General features: G+C 48.5%; 2 protein-coding genes across 4 annotated transcripts in view; both read left to right on the forward strand.

Annotated features, from left to right (window-relative positions):
- The first annotated feature begins 2,791 nt into the window (after window positions 1-2,791).
- On the forward strand, window positions 2,792-11,014 carry B3GAT3 (beta-1,3-glucuronyltransferase 3). The gene is made up of 7 exons (XM_083374729.1): window positions 2,792-2,952; window positions 3,822-3,911; window positions 4,891-5,068; window positions 6,104-6,434; window positions 7,386-7,676; window positions 8,682-8,797; window positions 9,817-11,014. Exons 2-6 carry the CDS (start codon window positions 3,830-3,832, stop codon window positions 8,778-8,780), a joined length of 981 nt encoding a protein of 326 aa, XP_083230855.1. The 5' UTR covers window positions 2,792-2,952; window positions 3,822-3,829; the 3' UTR covers window positions 8,781-8,797; window positions 9,817-11,014.
- A 1,156-nt stretch (window positions 11,015-12,170) lies between these two features.
- EML3 (EMAP like 3) overlaps window positions 12,171-18,606 on the forward strand; it is a 29,471-nt gene continuing 23,035 nt past the window's right edge. For all 3 annotated transcript variants that reach the window (XM_083374701.1, XM_083374702.1, XM_083374703.1), the window contains exon 1: window positions 12,171-13,262. In XM_083374701.1, the coding sequence (XP_083230827.1) occupies window positions 13,256-13,262 (7 nt within the window). In that variant the 5' untranslated portion in view covers window positions 12,171-13,255. The remainder of the gene's footprint in view (window positions 13,263-18,606) is intronic.

The raw sequence follows: 18,606 nt of genomic DNA on the forward strand, positions 1-18,606 counted from the left end.
TCCCTTCTCTTCTTCCCCTTCCCTCCGCTCCTCCCATCTTTTTCCTTCCTCCTTCCCTCTCCTTTCCTTTCTTCCTCCCTCCCTCTCTGCCTTTTTTTTCCTTCTTCCCTCCCTTTCCTTCCTCTACTCCCATCTTTTTCCTTCCTCCTTCCCTCTCTTTATTTCTTCATTCTTCCCTTCCCTCTTTCCTCCCTTTCTGTCTTCCTGGTACCTGTATCCCTCCTTCCAACCTTTAGCAATATTTGCTGTAAAATGAAGTCTCTCCTGGCGACGCTGGATTGCAACTTGTGTTCCCTCTGGGGACTGGTGGCCAACACATCCCGTCCCCACTTAATCGCCCCTCCCCATTATTTTTCCCGGATAATGCCCACCTGGGTTGCCTCTTTCCAAAGCTGGTGGTCCTGACTCTCTGCACCCCCTCTCCCCTCATCTCTGCCCCCTTAATTCTGGCTGAAGTTTTAAATCAGTTCCTGGACCAATTGTGGTGGTGGTGGGACATTAAGTGGGGGCGGCAAAGACTGCCTTTTAACCCCCCCCTTCCTCCCCACCTGGGGAATGTACTAAAACTTTTCGTTTTCTTTTCTCCCCACAACCCCTGTATGTAAGCCCTTGCAGTTTGCAAGAACTTGTGTATGCAGCCAGACCACAAAACGTCAGCCTAATTCCTGCCCCTTCCAAGAGGTTCCCCTTGTTAAATTAACCCCCGCCTTTATTTTCCAGACGGGGTTACCTCTGTTTCTAAGGGAGGGTGGCGAGCTAGGTGTCAGTGAATCACTGTCACTTCTATTTATGGCTATTTTTATTTTTGGCGGGGAGGGCAGATCAGACAGATCATGTGAAGATAAAAGAGGTGGGGTGTTGTTGTTGTTGTTGTTAGGAACCAGACTTAGACTTGTGAGCAAGTAGAAATGACTGTCCTGCACAGGGATCAAGGGAAAATGGGGTGGTGGCATGAACTGCAATAGAAGTACCCCCTTATTTGCAGGAAACAGAAAAACGGATCCATCTTCCCGGGAGAAGGGCTGGAATTCTTTTTTTTTTTAGCTGCTCTGCCTCCATTCTCCCATTCCTGCCTCCGGGCTTCGCTCCTGCCTACAAGCCAGAAGCTTTTGTTTTGTGGTTTTTATTATCCGTAGGTGTCTGTGTGGATTAACATTCCTGATTCTGGTGGTTTTTTCCCTTACATATTTGCAGGCCAAAAAAAAAGGCACAGAGCAGGGCTTTTAGAAAGAAAGAAAAATCCTTCTTAACACACAAACACACCAAAATCTTTTCTATCCCTTCCTGATTGCCATGACATCCGCAGGTGGAGCTTTTACTGACTTGAGTGTTTTGATAAAAGATGGAGAATTAAAAATAAAAATGCCGTAAAGTCTCGCTGTTGTGATGGTTCCTTTCAAAGTGTACATATAGGGGTGAGTGAGTGTGTGTGTGTGTGTGTGTGTGTGTGTTTCTGTGTCTGTCTCTCAGTGGTGGTATTCAAATGTGTGAATAACTGGTTTTTTGTGTAGATGCCGCTTCTGGAAATCCATTCTGGGCCTGGGCAACAAAAAAATTAGCTACTGGTTCTGCCGAACTGGTGTGAACCGGCTGAATCCCACCACTGGTATGTGTATGTGTGTGTATAGATTTAATGATATTTAGATAGAATGATTGATAGATTAGAGATTGATGGATTGATACAGATAAAATGGTATAGAATAATAGAACGATTAATAGAATGATAGATTTAGAACGATTGATGGATAGATAGTGATGCGATTATTTCTGCTGCCCGAGACATTGGCGTCTCCAGGGTGGCAATGTCTCTGCATCGACATCTAGATGTCCCACCATCTAGAGCAGAGGTCTTCAAACTCTGCCCTTTTATGACTTGTGGACTTCAACTCCCAGAATTCCTCAGCCGGGCACGCCGGCTGAGGAATTCTGGGAGTTGAAGTCCACAAGTCATAAAAGGGCCGGGTTTGAAGACACCCCCGCTCTAGAGACAATTCCCGACAACTGCGGCTTTTCTTGACACCCCCTATGGCTCCCCTTTCTCCCACTGCTTTCATGAGTTCAAGGGTGCCTCTTTCTCTTTTAATACACTTAAGTAGAGCCGAACAGCGACGTTGTTTTATTTTAATTCCATTTATATCCCGCCCTTCTCCGAAGACTCAGGGCGGCTTACAAGCTTAGCTTAGCTTACATTGTGTAAGCTGCCTGGAAGATTTGTCTTTTTTTTCAGGAGGCATCTGGGCTTTCTTGTATTCCTTTGAAGACGTTTCGCTTCTCATGCGAGAACTCCGCTTCATCCCGCCCTGGTGGGGCTCCATCCCTTTCTGTTGAGATGCCTCTCTCTCTCACAGCCGCTCGCTGATCGGCTCCCTTGGCCGCTCTATCCGTCCCACTCGTCTGCTCGGCTTCTGGCGCGCCCCTCTGTTCTGTGGCCCTCGGTCCCCTCCCCGCTCGGCTTCTCAGCCTCTCTCTTGCGCGCGCCTCCCCTTTTTTTCCCGCCTCTTTTTGAATCTCTCCTATCGCGGCCCGGCCCCTCCTCTGACGTCATTTTCGAGACAAGTTCCCACCCGGAAGCGCTCCTAACGGAGCCGGCTATACACTACTTTCAAAGAGAAAGCGATTTCTAGAAAGCTAAGCTTACAAATGTAGTTGTTAAAATGGAATAAAACCCAAACTGTGCGAACGGCTATTATGTTCATGAAGATGTTTTTGAACTGGCGGGGCGGGGCGTGTCCTGGGGAAAGCGACGAGGCCGGAAGGTGTTGCTCGGGGACCCCCGGATGGCGACGGACGCCGCAGGAATCCGAGAGCCGACGGACCGGAAGTGGCTCGATGGACGAGCAGAAGGGCGAGGGAAAGAAAGCGCGGACCCCAAATAAGATGGAAGGTCTCTGACGAGCTGAGGAGAAAGGCCGCCACCTCTTCCTTCGCCCTTGGAGGCGGCCACCGCCAGCGGTGAGCTGAGGCCTGGCCTCCATTGCCATGGTAACGGTGTCACACCGTCTCCCCGCCGTCGGGCTGAGGAACCTCAAGGGGGTGCGACACAACTGCGCCTGCGCAGATGGGGAAAAACGCCAGCGGGGAGGCTTTCCCCAACCTGGCGCCCTCCTTGATACTTTGACCTGCAATTTCCCTCCCCCCTTCCCAAGAGTTAGGCGGTAGAGGATGATGGGTTCTATGCCAGTGCATTTACAGGTGGACAGGTTGGGGACAGCCGCTTGGCATCTCTCTTCGAGGCTGAAGAGCGGATGATGGGTGTTGTAGTGCAGCACACCTGACTCGAACGCGAGAGGTGGGTGGGCGGATGATGGGCGTTGTAGTCTTTCCCGAGGAGCTTGCAGAGTTAGGCAAGAGAGTACAGTAGGAGGAGGTGGCTGGGGGTGATGTGAGGTTCTGGATGAAGCAAAGCGGGTCTGGGGATGATGGGAGTTATAGTAGCACAGCAGGCCTTTATGGGGCACCCTGTGGCAGGTTAGATGGGAGAGCTTTAAGCAGGGGGAGAAAAAAAATGGAAAATTTAAGTGCTTAAATTTTTCAGAAAAAAGCAGGATAGGGTGCTTTCTTGGCTAGACGTTGATTTATATTTCATATATCTTAACAAAATGCCTCAAAGAGGGGCTATGGATTGTGCACAGTAACTAAGAGAGAAATTAAAAATGCCTTAAATGAACCTCAAAATTAAAAATGGAAGTTAGGGTTAAAAAAATTTCAGTGATAGAATAATCTCAGTTTTATTAATGGAAACCACGCAGAGTTAACTGTAGTAAAATAAGACCTAGTTTTAAAAAATGGCATTTCGCCTCTCTCTCTCTCTCTCTCCTTAGGCTGTGCCATGAAGGTGAAATTGAAAAATGTTTTTGTCATCTACTTCCTGGTGTCTCTGACTGGCCTCATGTACGCATTGCTGCAGTTGGGTGAGTATCAGAATTGGGGTCAAGAATGTGTCTCTCCTGGCCAAGAGGATAGATAAAAGTCTCGCTTTGTACAGGTAGTCCTTGACTTATGACCTAATTGAGCCCAAAATTTCCGTTGCCAAGCAAGACGGTCCTTAAGCAAGTTTTGCCCCTTTGACAACCTGGCTTGTCACCATTGTTGACTCAACCACTGCAGTTGTTGCCAAGTGCCTGAATTTTGCTCACGTGATGGTGGGGATGCTACCGCGGTCATAAATGCGAAAAATCAGTCATAAGTCACTAGTTCCGATGCCGTTGTAGTTTCGAACGATCGCTAAATCAGAGTCGCTATGAAATGAGATGGGGGCAAATAAATTTAAAAATAACCCCAGGGTGAGATGGACGGCAAATAAATCGGATGGATGGGTGGATAAATATTTCAATCAGAATAGAGCTGGAAGGGACCTTTGGAGGTCTTCTAGTCCAACCCCTTGCTCCAGCAGGAAACCCTACACCGCTTCAGACAAGCGGCTGTCCAGTCTTTTCTTAAAAACCTCCAACGTCTGCAGGCAAGCCTTTCCACTGGTTAATTGTTCTCATTATTAGGAATTTTTCCCCCCTTATTTCTCGGTTTGATCTCTCCTTGCTTAGGTTCCATCCATTGTTTCTTGTCCTGCCTTCTGGTACTTCGTAAAATAAGCTGACCCCCTCCTCTTCTGGTTGGCAGCCCCTCAAATACTGGAAGGCAGCTATTATGTCACCCCTGGTCCTTCTTTTGTCTAGTCTGGCCCTAACCAATTCCTGCAACCGTTCTTCACCATTTTTTAGTCTCTAGGCCCTTAATCATATTAGCTGCTTCGATACATCTCAGTTTATCTTAGTTGCTATAGTAAAGAATAAAAGGGAAAAAAAGAAAAAGGATTACCCGTACAGACCTGGGAAATGCAAAGGAGAGGGAGGAGCGACTTCACAGTGCAGGATTCCTTTTGTCTGGCTGTAGGGCAGCCCTGTGATTGCAGCCAACACCTGAAGGCTGCTAGCGACCTCATCCACGCCAAGGAGAAGCGGCTGTCCCAGTTGCAAAGAGAAGTGAAGCGGCTGCAGGGCCTCGAAAAGGTGCTGGAACCCATAGAAGACACTCCGGTGGTCATCTATGTGGTCACGCCCACCTACGCCAGGTAGGTGACGGAACTTCCTGGAGGAGGATGCTGAGCCCGATTCCAGAAATCTCTGCCTCTGGGAATTCTTTGGCCCTCTTACTCCTTTCCCCCCCCCCGGTGATATTATTTCTGCCCCTATTGTGGAATCTTCTCCCTCCAGAGAAGGTTGGCCTCGTCCCACCTGAGCTTCCGAAGGTCCCTCAAGCCTTGGTTATGCTAGCTGGCCAGGGGACTCTGGGGGGACAGGTGAACTGGTGGGATGGCTCCCTTCGTATCAGCGTCCCTCCGTCTGTTACTCTCCTTTCCTGGTTTAGCTTTGTTTTTCAGTCTTTTGAATAATTATTATATAATGGTTTTCAGTAAGGATTGCCTTATTTACTGTTTTAATGGAAGATAGATAGATAGATAGATAGATAGATAGATAGATAGATAGATAGATAATTATTTAATGGTTTTCAGTAAGGATTGTTTTATTTACTGTTTTAATGGAAGATAGATAGATAGATAGATAGATAGATAGATAGATAGATAGATAATTATTTAATGGTTTTCAGTAAGGATTGTTTTATTTACTGTTTTAATGGAAGATAGATAGATAGATAGATAGATAGATAGATAGATAGGAGAGATGATGGGCAGGTAGGTAGGTAGGTAGAGAGAGATAGAGAGAGATGATTGAAAGGATAGATAGATAGATGATAGATGACAGATAGATTGATAGATTATATAGTGGTTTTCAGTAAGGATTGTCTTATTAATTTACTGTTTTAATGGAGGGATGGAAGGAAGGAAGGAGGGAGGGAGAAAGGGGAGGAGGAAGGAAGGAAAGGGAGGGGAGGGAGAGAGGAAGGAAAGAAAATGGGGATGGAGGAAGGAAAGAAGGATTCTAGTCCTCATTCTAAGCAAATGCCTAGTGCTTAAGGGAGGGAGGGAGGGAGGGACTGAGGGAGGAGAGAGGAAAGATGGAGAGAAACAGAGGAAGAAGAAAAAAAACGGTGTTGTTTGACGCAAGCATCTTACACAACCTCTTGATCGCTCCTTCCCGCTTCGCAGGCTGGTTCAGAAAGCCGAACTGGTCCGGCTCTCCCAAACGTTGATGCTCGTCAAAAACCTGCACTGGATCGTGGTCGAGGACTCGCCGAGCCGGACCCAGCTGGTCTCCGAGTTGCTGGCCCAAAGTAAGCTGCCTTTCACCCACCTCCACGCCGAGACCCCCAAGGAGCACAAGCGGAAGGAGACGGATCCCAATTGGCTGAAGCCGCGCGGAGTGGAGCAGCGGAATCTGGCCCTGCAGTGGCTGCGCCAACACCGCAAGCTGACCGACGCCGGCGTGGTGTACTTTGCGGACGACGACAACACCTACAGCCTTCGCCTCTTCGACGAGGTCAGCGGAGAGCTGGGGGGGAGGCAGGGGTCACCCGGGGGCTTCCCTCCAAGGCGAATAATTGGCACAGGTGGTCCTCCAGACCGGGCCACAATCCAGCCCAAGGTTTCCGTTGCTAAGCGAAAGGTGCGTTAAAGGGAATTTGGCCCCGTTTTGCAACTTTCCTTGCCACAGTTGCTAAGTGAGTCCCTGCAGTTGTTAGGTTCGTAGCACGGCTCTTAAGTGAATCTGGCTTTCACCATTGACTTTAAGGTCGCAAAAGGGGATCACGTGACACCCCCTCCCCCTTCCAGGCCACTGCGACCATCATAAATACAAGTCGGTTGGCGCAGTGGTTTAGAAAGCAGTATTGCAGGAGTTTGATCCTGACTCAGCCTTCCGTCCTTCCGAGGTCGGTAAAATGAGGACCCAGATTGTTGGGGGGCAAATATGCTGGCTGTAAATATTATCGTAATCAATTTGTCAGCTACTCGCCCAGAAGTCTTCTTCCTACTGGTATACATTCAACATTACATCCTACAGATCACGTTCCTTTCTCTCTAACCCGTTTTTTCTAGCCATTGATAAAAAATTGCCCCATCTTCTAAAACACACCGAGAGGTCTTTCTCTTTTTAACGTCAATCCGTCGTCAAGGGTCCCAGGTTTTGATCCCGTGGCCCTGGGGATGCTGCAAGAGTCATGAGAGTGACCCCCCCGGCTGTAATTTTTTTCCAGGGCCAGCCTAACTTGGAACGGTTGCTAAATGAGCGGCTGTAAGCCCAGGACTTGAGAAGGGCGTTTAGAGCAGTTGCGGAGCCAGTGCGGGTCCAGGATCCTGCAAAGGAAAAAAGGCAGACCCATTGTCACGGAAGAGTTACGGTTTAATCCTCGAACTGTGGTTGAGGAAAGGAGGCAAAGACTGTCACGCGGTGACGTTCTTCCGCTGATTTTCGCTTCTCTTCCTTACACAGATCCGTTCCACCCAGCGGGTCTCGGTCTGGCCCGTCGGCCTGGTGGGAGGCCTCCGTTTCGAGCGGCCCCTGGTGGAAAACGGCAAAGTGACGGGCTTCTACACGGCTTGGAAGCCCAACAGGCCCTTCCCCGTTGACATGGCCGGCTTCTCCGTGGCCCTGTCGCTGCTCCTGGCCAACCCGGAGGCTCGCTTCGACTTGCTGGCCGAGCGCGGCTACTTGGAGAGCAGTCTCCTGCAGTCCCTGGTCTCGATGGAAGAGCTGGAGCCGAAGGCGGACAACTGCACCAAGGTTAGGAGGAGGGGACGACCTTCCCAGCCGGCAAGGTCAACCGGGGACAGCCGGATTCGGTGAATGGCCATCTGATTCCCTTTAAGAACTGTAGTTATTCTCTCTTAAGAACCGGAGACGAAAAAAAGGTCATAAAATCAGGCAGGTCTCACTCAGTTGCCGGTGGAGAAGAATATTTGTAGCTCAGCGTCGAAGAGTGGGGTCCTTGGCGCCGTCCGAGCTTGGTGGCTTGCTTACGGACGTTTCCTGACCCAGCTAGGTGACCTCATCAGTGCTGGAAAGGAGTGGAGTTTGTGGAGGGGAGGAGAAGGAGAATGGAAGGTGGGGGAGGAGGAAGGGGAGGGGGAGCAACGAGGACCCCACAGTCTTCCTCTTCCTCCTCCCTTCTAGCACTGATGAGGTTACCTAGTTGGGTCATGAAACGTCTGTAAGAAAACAACCAAGCTCAGAGCATCAAGGACCCCACTGTCGTCGTCCTCCTCCTCCTCCTCCTCCTCCTCCTCCTCCTCCTCCTCCTCCTCCTCGCAAACCCCATTCCCTTCTAGCACTGATGATGTTCCCTAGTTGGGTCATGAATCGTCTGCAAGAAAATAACCAGACTCAGACTACCAAGAACCCCACAGTTCCTCCTCCTCTTCCTCCTCCTCCCCCCCCTCCTCTCCGCAAACCCCATTCCCTTCTAGCACTGATGTTACCTAGTTGGGTCATGAAACATCTGCAAAGAAACCCCCAAGCTCAGAGAGCATCAAGGACCCCACAGTCCTCCTTCTTCTCTTCCTCCTCTCCGCAAACCCCATTCCCTTCTAGCACTGATGATGTTTCCTAGTTGGGTCATGAAACGTCTGCAAGGAAACCACCAGGCTCAGAGAGCAGCAAGGACCTCCCCTAACTGCCTGGCTTATCAGCGGATGTTCTGCTCCCAGTAGTGGTCATAAATTGAGGACTACCTGCAGACTGATCATCAGGCAGTCAGGAAGCATCGCCCCCCTCACTCTCTCGTTTCAGGTCCTCGTCTGGCACACCCGCACAGAGAAGCCCAAGATGAAACAGGAGGAGATTTTGCAGAAGCAGGGCCTCGGCTCCGATCCCCGCATCGAGGTCTGAGACCAGCCCGCATCCAGGTACCACAACGGGGGTGGAGAGCCCAGCCCAGCCGGAATGGGAGTGCCTTGTATAGAGAGAGAAAACACGTTTATTTTAATTTATGAAGGCTGAATCCTGCGCTCACCCAAGCTCTCTTCGTGTGATGGGGCCGGGGGTGGGGGGGCAGGATGTTGCCTTACAGGAAGAGAACTCTATGGTCCAATATTTAAATAAATACGGACTGGGGGAAATGGGGAGGGGCTGGTTCCTGTCCCGCTTGCTGTGTGCGTCTCTCAGTGTTGTCCTGCTCTGATAATATGCATGGGAACCTTTCAATCCCTCTTCTTAAGTTTCATAGATTCCCCCCACCCCCCTTCACTCTCGTAACAAATCTTTTAACAAATCAAGATTGGCCAATTAATATTTCCTATCGGTGGTGGTGGTGGGGGGGGGAAAGGCAGTTTTTGCCCATTTCAAAGTCTGACCCTTTAAAGCAAGGGTTCCCAAATGTGGCAAGCTTTCAGACTTCTGGACTTCAGCTCCCAGAATTCCCCAGCCAGCATAGCTCAGAGAGCAAAAGTCCCCAAGTCTTAAAAGCTGCCACGTTTGGAGACCCTTGCTTGAAAGCTGTGTGAAAATGTCTTGGCTACAACTCCCAGAATTCCCCAGCTAACATGCTTTAAGATGGGGGGACTTCGACTCCCAAAATTCCCCAGCCAGATTGCTTTTAAGATATGTGGACTTCCACTCCCAGAATTCCCCAGCCAGCATAGCTTTTAAGAGGACTTCGACTCCCAGAACTTTCCAGCCAGCATGCTTTAAGGTATCTGGACTTCAATTCCCATTTAACTTTATATTTAAATTTGTTTTACTAAAATAAAATAAAAATTGCAGGGGGCATTCTGGGACTTCACACGCCTTAAAGCATGCTGGGCTGGGGAATTCTGGGAGTTGTAGTCAAGAAGTAAGTCCACCCACTTTTTCTACTGCCAAAGATGAAAAATGCCGCTTTAAAGCATACCCTGTAACGTGTTTAATTTCGTGAATTTCACCTAAGACGGTTATTTAGCAAACGGGGGTTTATCCCGATTTGTCCTTTTTGCCTACATTTTGGGGGAAATTACTCTGCTTTCCGGCATCCGGCCATAATTTACTATCGTGTTTGCTTTCGGCTGGCGAACAAGTTGGGAAGGACTTTGCGGAAATCGCCTGTCTAGTTTGCCTCAATCTTTGCTGCGTCAGAACTCCTTTTGTTTCTCGGACACGCCTGGAATTAACGAGCCGCTGTGAGGTCCCTCCGCGTGGAAAACGAACGTGGGAATGAAAATCCCCAATCCGGGCGGGTTTAAATCCTCCATTTGCCCCGGGCTTGATTGACACCAGAAGAGACGAAATGATCGAAGAAGAATGAAGCTGAATGCTTAGCCTGGCGTTCCTCGAATAACATACTCCCCCCTTTGCCACACCCAGTTGTTACAGCCTTTGACTCTGAGCTAAGGTGTGTCTTTGCAAGACACTCCAGGCGCGCCCAAAACTTTCTCAACACACAAGAGTGTCGCTGTGGATGGATATTTCAGGAGCCGGGTTCATTTTTCGCCGATGGCTGAAGGAATGGATACAGTACCTTACAGTGACTTAGCACAGTTTTCCACACTTAACGACGGTCGCAGCGTCCTGGGGTCACGTCATCAAAATTCAGACGCTCGGCAGCTGACTCGTATTTACGACGGTCGCAGCGTCCTGGGGTCGTGTGATCAAGATTCAGAGGCTGGGCAACTGACTCGTATTTACGACGGTCGCAGTGTCCTGGGGTCACGTGAACCCCTTTTGCGACCTCCTGACAAGCAAAGTCAATGGGGACGCCAGATTCACTTAACAACCGTGTTCGTAAGTTAACAACCACAGTTACTCTCTTTAACAACTTTATGAGCAGGAAAGCTCATAAAATGGAGCAAAAGTGACTTGACAGCGCTCTCGCGTTAGCAACAGAAATTTCGGCCATAAGTTGAGGCGCTCTCAGCATTGGCCATTGTTTATCCCTTAAGCCCCAATGAAAACCCTTAGCCTGGTGCTAAGCCACAATTCACAGGACCTGGAATGGCTGAGTTTCCCTTGCGTCCCCAACAGTCGTGTCCTCCCTTAATGTGGTTTTTAAACCGCAATTCATGGCTTAGCACAGGGCCGTGGTCCTGGCCAGTATTTGCTTGAGTGGAAAAGCAGAGCAGAAATTCAATAAATCGTGTCGTAAGCTTTTGGCTGCTGGTGATTTATTCCAAGGGTGGTTTGTTCAACATTGCCTGGAGGGTGGAAGCCAAAATATTTGGGAGTCGAAGGATGGGTTCGCACACTAAGCAGGTTGTGTGAATGGTGTTAATTGTGGCCGATGGCATAAAAGAGGCAAAATTACAGCCCAGGTGAGTCGGGAGATGTTTTTCAGCCAGATAATCAGTGGCTTCTTAGAAGTTTCTGCAACTTGATCCTCTCAGGATCTGAGTAAGGGGATCGGTGTGTGATCGATGAAGTTGCCAATTCTTGGCCAAAACAGACCAGCCAGGAAAGAGACTGGTGCTTTTTGGCAAGAGATCCAACTGAGCATGAAATTGAACATTGGTTGTAATTGAAAATTGCTGGGCCAGTTCTATTTCGCCGTGCTATTGTTCCTTGGAAGCAGCTGTTTCCCCCACCTGCAAAGCTGCAGGCACAAGCCAGGTTTACTAGCCAAGAAATGTAGCTTATCTGGATAATGGCTTTCCTCCAGATTTCCGTCTTTGACACACACACACCCCCCAGAATAAGACAATGCTGCCGTCCTTTGCTTCTCCGTCCCTCCTTGTAAAAAAGCTGCCAGCGCTAGAGAACAGGCTAGCAAAAAGCAAGGGATTTTGAAACTGCTATCAGCATTCTAGTCCTCAAGAAGATCTGCCAGTGCACTCAGAGGAGGCTGGGAATAATTATGCAGCCACCTCTGGTAGCTGTAGATCTTTCCTCCCGAATCCTGGCGTCCCTTCCTGCTAAAGAGAATAGGTGCAGGCTGAGGAATTCTGGGAGTTGGAAGTCCACAAGTCACAAAAGGGCCAGGTTTGAACACCCCTGGACTAGGGTACCTCTGACTTGTGAGCGCCGCAAACCATAGTTGGCTTGTTTTAAGCTTAACCAGCAATTGTGGTCTGTGGGCTTGACCGTGTCTCAGTGAGTGAATCCGAACTCAGCCCTAAGTTGCCCGGGAGAATCACACGGTGGTCCAGTTGCCCTGTGTGCGAGTCGGAGGTGACCCTGCGTCCCTAAGAAGTTTCCAGTGGGGCTAAAACCTCTGTGGAGCCTCCAGGCTTGAGTGCAGTCTACCTCAATGCATTCATTGCCTCCTGCACCAGCCCTTCCCCACCCGCCCCACCCCGCTTCCCCTTGGCCCAAAACCATTCCCAACCTTTGCTCCCCTTTTGGCCCATCTGGTTTCTATTTTGTGGCACACCTGCAATCTTGTTTTTATTACCTTACACAATTTCTTTATATATACATATATTAAAAGTGCTTTGATAATTGGGACGCGGTTTTAATTATTGGTTGTATGCCAGCGCAGAGTCTTGTTTAGTGAGACGGGTGAGGAGAGAGAGAGGGAGAGGAAGGAAGGAAGGATGGAAGGAAAGAAAAGATTTGGAAGGAAGGAAGGAAGGAAGGAAGGAAGGAAGGAAGGAAGGAAGGAAGGAAGGAAAAGATCAGGAAAGGATAGATGGAAGGGAAGGAAGCTGAGAAAAAGAAGGAAAGAAGGAAGAGGGAAGGAAGGAGAAGAAGGAATAGATGGGAGGGAAGGAAGGAAGCAGAGAGAAAGAAGGAAAGGGGGACGGAAGGAAGGAAAGAAAAGATTTGGAAGGAAGGAAGGAAAGAAGGAAGGAAGGAAAAGATCAGGAAAGGATAGATGGAAGGGGAGGAAGCCGAGAAAAAGAAGGAAAGAATGAAGAGAGGAGAGGGAAGGAAGGAAGGAAGCAGAGAAAAAGAAGGAAAGGGGGACGGAAGGAAGGAAGGAAAAGATCAGGAAGGGAAGAGGAAGGAAGCCGAGAAAAGGAAGGAAAAGATCAGGAAAGGATAGATGGAAGGGGAGGAAGCCGAGAAAAAGAAGGAAGAGGGAAGGAAGGAAAAGAAGGAATAGAGGGAAAGAAGCAAGAGAGAAAGAAGGAAAGGGGGACGGAAGGAAGGAAGGGAAGGAAGCAGAGAAAAGGAAGGAAAAGAGGAAGGAAGGAAGCGACACCCCTCCTTCCAGCCTCCAGAGAGCTACGGCTCCGCGATGCCTCCCCCTCCGCCGCCGCGGCGTCTCCTGCCCGCCCGGGAGGGAAGGGCCAGGCCAGCCGCCCACTGGCTTCCTGGGGGAGGCGGGCGCGGCTTCCTCCTCCTCCTCCTCCTCCTCCCGGGCTCCGCTCCATCCTCGCCTGCCGGGCCAGCTGGCAGCAGCGCGGACGCGGGAGAGCGCGGGCAAGCCGGACCAGCCGGGCTGCGCAGCCCCCATGGACGGTGAGAGCTTCGCGGTCCCGCCGAGCTGCGGCTCCTGGCTCCGTCTCTTGGCGGGGAGAGCCTTCCCACCCCTCCGGGACTCGGGCTGGCTCCCAGCATCCCCGCCTCTCTCCAGACGACCCGGGCTGGAGGGGCTTGGCAAGGGACGCCCCCATCCACACGTACTAGACAGACACGCGGGCAGAGAGAGAGAGAGAGAGAGAAGCGGGCTTGGGAGTCGAGCTTGCCTGTCGCAACACGCGTCCCTGGCGGGGCAACGGGCGTCGCTTCCGCGGAAAGCAGCCAAAGCAGCCGGGCTGGCAAGGATGGGGAAAGCCAAGGGCGCCCGGTTGGGGAAGGACGAGGCTGGATTGGGACGCCTAGGGTGGCAGAAGTTGGGGTGCGTGGTTCAAGAGTGTGTGTGTGTGTGTGTGTGTGTGTGTGTAAAGACAGGGAAGGGGCAGGAAATGGGGATAAAGGAGGGGGGCTGGCAAGGACTGCCCCGTCTGATTCGGGTACCCGTGACCCAGATAGGGGTGTGTTTGTTTGTGTGTTTGTGTGTTTCTTTGTTTTGGCAAAGTTGTGGCTCTCGCTGCACACCCCCACGCACACAATCCCAGCCTGGGAGGCTCATGTGGCCGCTCTCAAGCGGGGTTTTTTTTTTCCCCTGGGGCAGGAAGTAGGCAGGGCGCTTGTGCCACAAGGCGAACCTCTGCCAAGTTTGACAACCGCAAGGGAGACGGTTCTCCAGTTGTGCATTTTAACACACTTCAGTGGGTGCTTCTCTTCCCCCCCCCCTCCAAAAAAAAAAAAACCCATTCGCAGGTCGGTGTGCCAAGCAGATGGAAAACCACCCTCCGGTTTTATTTTTTCTCCTCCTCTTGCAAGCATGCCCCCCATTAAACCCCCTCTTTTTTTTAGCAGAATTCTCCTCCAGATCTACTTCATCCCCAAATTCACAAAAATCCACAATTTTATTTTATTTTATTTTTTTCTTCTGCCACTTTTCCGGCCCTTTGGGTGGGTTTTTTGAGCTTTTTTTTGTATCCAGGATCGTTTTTTGCATGTCAACATTCTCGTGCTTCTGATAAACTTCCTTCTGAAGCCACATGTTGCAACATCTGGAGGCCCCTAGAGCAGAATGCGACTGGGCTGGACGCAGCATGGAGTTAAAAGTACATTTTATAAACGCCGGAACGACTCCCAAAGGGGTGGATTTAATCTCTGTTTGAAATCTTGCCGTCCTTGTTCTTATTTTTTCTTTGAAACTTAAAAATGAGATTGTGTGTGTGTGTGTGTGTGTGTGTGTGTGCTGAGCTCAGATTTGGCAACTGTTCCGTTTCCGTTCTCACGGCCGGCCGCCTGTTTCCATTGCATTGTTAGAAATATTTACTAATTGTTGCGTGTCCCATCGGCTCACCTTAATTCAGATTTATCGCAGGGAAATGAAAGGACACAAACCGCTAAAAGAATCCCTATGGACCGCAGATTCTTCAGTTGGAAGTCCCCGACTTGCGACCGCCATCAAGCCCCGAAATTTATGTTGCTAAGCGAGGCAGCTCTTATAAGGGAGTTCTGTCCCGTTTTACGATCTTGCTTGCCACAGTTAATAACGGCAGTTATTAAGTTGGGACACACGGTTGTCGTGTGAATTTGGCTTCCCCCATTGACTTGGCTGTTGAAAAGGTCGTAAGAGGGGAGGATGCTGCAATTGTCATAAACCGGAGAGTCCGAATTGTGATCGCATGACCACGGGGAAGGTGTGACGGCCGTAAGTGTGAAAAATGGTCACAAGTGAATTTTTTTTCCAGCGCCGTTGTAATTTCGAACGGTCCCTAAAACTATCTGTATTGGCAGGACTTTTTAAAAGTTTTGATGTGACATCTTGGTAATTTTCTCCTCCTCCTGACGGCTTGGAGGTGACTTTAATAATTAAAAAAGAAAGGGTTTTTTTTTTTAAAAAAAAATATTGATCGTTTCTTCGGAAGTTGATACGCGTGGTGTGGTCTTGTTACATGAGGTTTGGAGAGAATTAGCAATAATTTCCTGCCCAGATGTGATCTGCAAATCTGAGATACATGATGCCCAGCCACAGAGAAATAACAGAGATGGGTTTTGGGGTGCATTTGTTAAAAAAAAAAGGGGGGGGCAGTGTATTTATCTCTAGGCCAAGGGAAGGGGAATTTCAGGCAGAGTGTCCAAAACAGTCTAATGGAAGTGGACAATTTTACAATCAGGAATCATGCTTATTATTAGCCAGGTTTAATACAGGTACTCTTCAACATACGACCGCCATCGAGTCCAAAATTCATGTTGCTAAGTGAGATATGTGTTCAGTGGGTTTTTACGGTTTTTCTTGCCACGGTTGTTAACTGAATCCCCGCAGTGATTAAATTAGTAACACGGTTGTTAAGTGACTGGCTTCCCCGTTGACTTTGTTTGTCAGAAGGTCACAAAAAGGGAATCCTGACACACACACACACACACACACACACACACACACACACACACAAACCTCGGGACACCGCAACTGTCATAAATGGTGAGTCAGTTGTCAAGTGTCTGAATTTTGATCCTGTGATCCTGGGGGTGTTGCAACGGTCGTTAAGTGTGAAATTGGTCATAAGTCGCTTTTTCCGGTGCCGAAGTAACTTTGAACGGTCGCTACATGAACTGTTGTTAAGTCAAGGATGAGCCATGGTGCATTAAACCATTATTGTTATGGTTTACTATCCGTGTCTGCTGAAGCCTCACCGAAGCTAAAGCTTGCTTAAAAGAAGCTTATGATGGCGTTATGTTATAATAATAATAATAATAATAATAATAATAATAATAATAATAATAATAATAAGAAGAAGAAGAAGAAGAAGAAGAAGAAGAAGAAGAAGAAGAAGAAGAAGAAGAAGAAGTTGGAAGGGACCTTGGAGGTCATCTAGTCCAACCCCCTGCTCAGGCAGGAAAGCCTATACCATTTCAGACAAATGGCTGCCCAGTCTTTTCTTAAAAACTTCCAGTGTTGGAGCATTCACAGCTTCTGGTGGCAGGTTGTTCCACTGGTTAATTGTTCTAACTGTCAGGAAATTTCTCCTTAGTTCCAGGTTGCTTCTCTCCTTGATTAGTTTCCATCCGTTGCTTCTTGTTATGTGATGTGATGTCATGTCATGTCATGTCATGTCATGTCATGTCATGTCATGTCATGTCATGTTATGTTATGTTATCTGATCCCAGGGATTGAATGCCTTCTCCATTTAGCTGGTTTTGGTAGCTGGGACTTTTTTTTTTTTTTGAAAAGGCAGGCAGTGAACGATGGGATCCTATCGAAAGAAAGGATTCAAAACTTGGAACTTTGAAAAACAGCCCACTTTTGATCGGCGACCTGCCCCACAATCCATTGCAACATTGTGCGGGTTTTTTTTTTTTTTGTTTTTTTGCAGTAAACAAGTGGCAACACAAAGAGCTTTCTGAAAAGTGGAAAGTTTTATATATTTACATATTTAATAACACTGGTTAAAAACCGACGAGGCTGCGTCTGGCTTGGCAGAGTAAACAGAACAAATTGAGATTTTTCTAGGGGACTTTTCTGCTTACTAAAAATAAATTTTAATTAGTTAAAACATCTTAGTCCTCTTGTGTTATAAAACTGGCCTACCTTGTGTTATAAAACTGGCTTGTTGTGTACAACACTGATAGAACTACAAGCAGTCTTGACTTACGGCCATTTTAGTGACCGTTTGAAGTTACAACTTCTGGCCGTTTTTCACACTTAACGACCGTTGCAGCATCCCAGCGGTCACGTGATGAAAATTTGGAAACTTGGCAACTGACTCATATTTATGACGGTCGCAGTGTCCCGGGGTCACGGGATCCCCTTGGGCGACCTTCCGACAAGCAAAGTCAGGTTCACTTAACAATCCTGTTACTAATTTAACATCTCCAGCGATTCATGTGACAACTGTGGGCCAAAAAAACAAAAAAAGGTCGTAACATGAGGCAAAACTCATTTAACAACCGCCTTGCTTAGCAACGGAAATTTTGGGCTCCTGGTGGCCGTAAGTCGAGGACAACCTGAAAAGATGGTAGAGGACAGGAAGGCCTGGAGGAACATTGTCCAAAGGGTCGCGATGGGTCAGACACGACTTCACAACTAACAACAACAAGGCAACCTCGGCTCTTTTATGACTTGTGGACTTCCATTCCCAGAATTCCTGAGCCAGCCACCATGGCTGGCTCAGGAATTCTGGGAATGGAAGTCCACGAGTCATAAAGGAGCCAAGGTTGCCTAACCCTGGTTTAGGCCCAACTGGGGAATCTGGCTTGTCCACCTAGAACCCAGTTTCTAGATAAATTCTGGCATCTGAAACGAGAGAATAGTTGGCTTTTTTTGCCGTTTTTCTGCCTCTAACCAAACTACAGAGACTGGTGAGCTGTTTAGACATAATTGAGTTTTGTTTTCTTCTCTCTTTGGGGCAATCAATGCCACATACTTCGAATTCCTGGCTCTGTCCACCCCTGGGATAGAAAAAAGTTTCAAACAGAATTAACAGGAAGAGGTGGGCGGGGGGGGGGGGGGTGGAAGATCTAAATCTGAATCTTGGGGCAAGGGACAAAAATGCGCACACTGGTATTTTGACGAGCAGATTGTGCAATCTTCAAGAGACTTGGTGTGTCTATAACATCTTGTGGGTTTGCAACTAAACCCGATTTTATTGCAGAGGAAATTGGCATTATGCAAACCCATCCAAGGGTATCATTTCCAAAACAAAGAACGCTAAAAGAAGAAGAAGAAGAAGAAGAAGAAGAAGAAGAAGAAGAAGAAGAAGAAGAAGAAGAAGAAGAAGAAGAAGAATAATTTTAGAAATTATAGGTAATCCTTGACTTATAAACAGTTTCGTTTAGTGACTGAACTTACAACAGCACTGGGGAAAGTGCACTTAGGACCGTTTCAGCATTCCCCAGGGTCACGTGATGAAAATTCAGACAGTTGGCAACTGACTCATATTTGTGACGGTTATAGTGGTCCCCTTTGCGACCTTCTCACAAGCCAGATTCACTTAACAGCCGTGTCACTCACTTTACCAACTGCAGGGATTCACTTAACCAACCTCCGTGGCAAGGAAAGTCGCAAAATGGGGCAAAATTCACTTAACAATTTCCCTCGCTTAGCAACAGAAATTTTGGGCGGTCGTAAATTGAAGGACTACTTGTGCTAATGTAATAAGAAGAATTTTAGAAATTACATCCCTGGGATACGTTTTAAATCCTCCAGTTTTGGGCAGGCTACCGCCAGTCCTGTGCATACACTTCCTCCAGCCGAGAGTGCGTTGGATTCCATCACCCATCATCCCTGCCGACCTGACCAGAAATC

Source organism: Vipera ursinii, assembly GCF_947247035.1.
Source record: "Vipera ursinii genome assembly, chromosome: 15".
NCBI classification, from domain to species: Eukaryota; Metazoa; Chordata; class Lepidosauria; order Squamata; family Viperidae; genus Vipera; species Vipera ursinii.

What these genes read in the sequence shown, in the direction of transcription:
- B3GAT3 (XM_083374729.1), top strand. Translation starts at nt 3,830, where the DNA reads ATGAAGGTGAAATTGAAAAATGTTTTTGTCATCTACTTCCTGGTGTCT. An exon ending in GTACGCATTGCTGCAGTTGG is followed by an intron (nt 3,912 to 4,890) that starts GTGAGTATCAGA and finishes GTCTGGCTGTAG; the next exon opens with GGCAGCCCTGTGATTGCAGC. An exon ending in GTCACGCCCACCTACGCCAG is followed by an intron (nt 5,069 to 6,103) that starts GTAGGTGACGGA and finishes CCCGCTTCGCAG; the next exon opens with GCTGGTTCAGAAAGCCGAAC.